General features: G+C 55.1%; 1 protein-coding gene across 1 annotated transcript in view; it reads left to right on the top strand.

Moving 5' to 3' along the window:
- The first annotated feature begins 6 nt into the window (after window positions 1-6).
- exosc4 (exosome component 4) overlaps window positions 7-372 on the top strand; it is a 5,795-nt gene continuing 5,429 nt past the window's right edge. The window contains exon 1 of the mRNA XM_020525262.2: window positions 7-93. Within this exon, the coding sequence (XP_020380851.2) occupies window positions 7-93 (87 nt within the window). The remainder of the gene's footprint in view (window positions 94-372) is intronic.

The following is a 372-nucleotide window of genomic DNA, read 5'->3' as shown; positions in this document are numbered from 1 at the left end:
GCCCGAATGGGGGTGTTCGCTCAGGCCGATGGCTCAGCTTATATCGAGCAGGGGAATACCAAGGCGCTGGCAGTGGTTTACGGTCCGCATGAGGCAAGTACCTAGTGCGCATGTGTTATGCTGGCAATATGCTGGTGCGCATGTGCAGGCACGGCACGGGGTTAGATACAGAGTAAAGCTCTCTCTCCACTGTCCCCCTCTTCAAACACTCCCAGGGACATGGACATGGACAGCATGGGGTTAGATACAGAGTAATGCTCCCTCTACACTGTCCCCCCCATCAAACACTCCCAGGGACATGGACAGCATGGGGTTAGATACAGAGTAATGCTCCCTCTACACTGTCCCCATCAAACACTCCCAGGGACATGG

This window comes from Rhincodon typus, chromosome 2 (genome assembly GCF_021869965.1).
Source record: "Rhincodon typus isolate 14 chromosome 2, sRhiTyp1.1, whole genome shotgun sequence".
In the NCBI taxonomy this organism is placed as follows: domain Eukaryota; kingdom Metazoa; phylum Chordata; class Chondrichthyes; order Orectolobiformes; family Rhincodontidae; genus Rhincodon; species Rhincodon typus.
The sequence above is the reverse complement of the archived record's forward strand: the minus strand, read 5'-3'. Positions and strand labels throughout refer to the sequence as shown.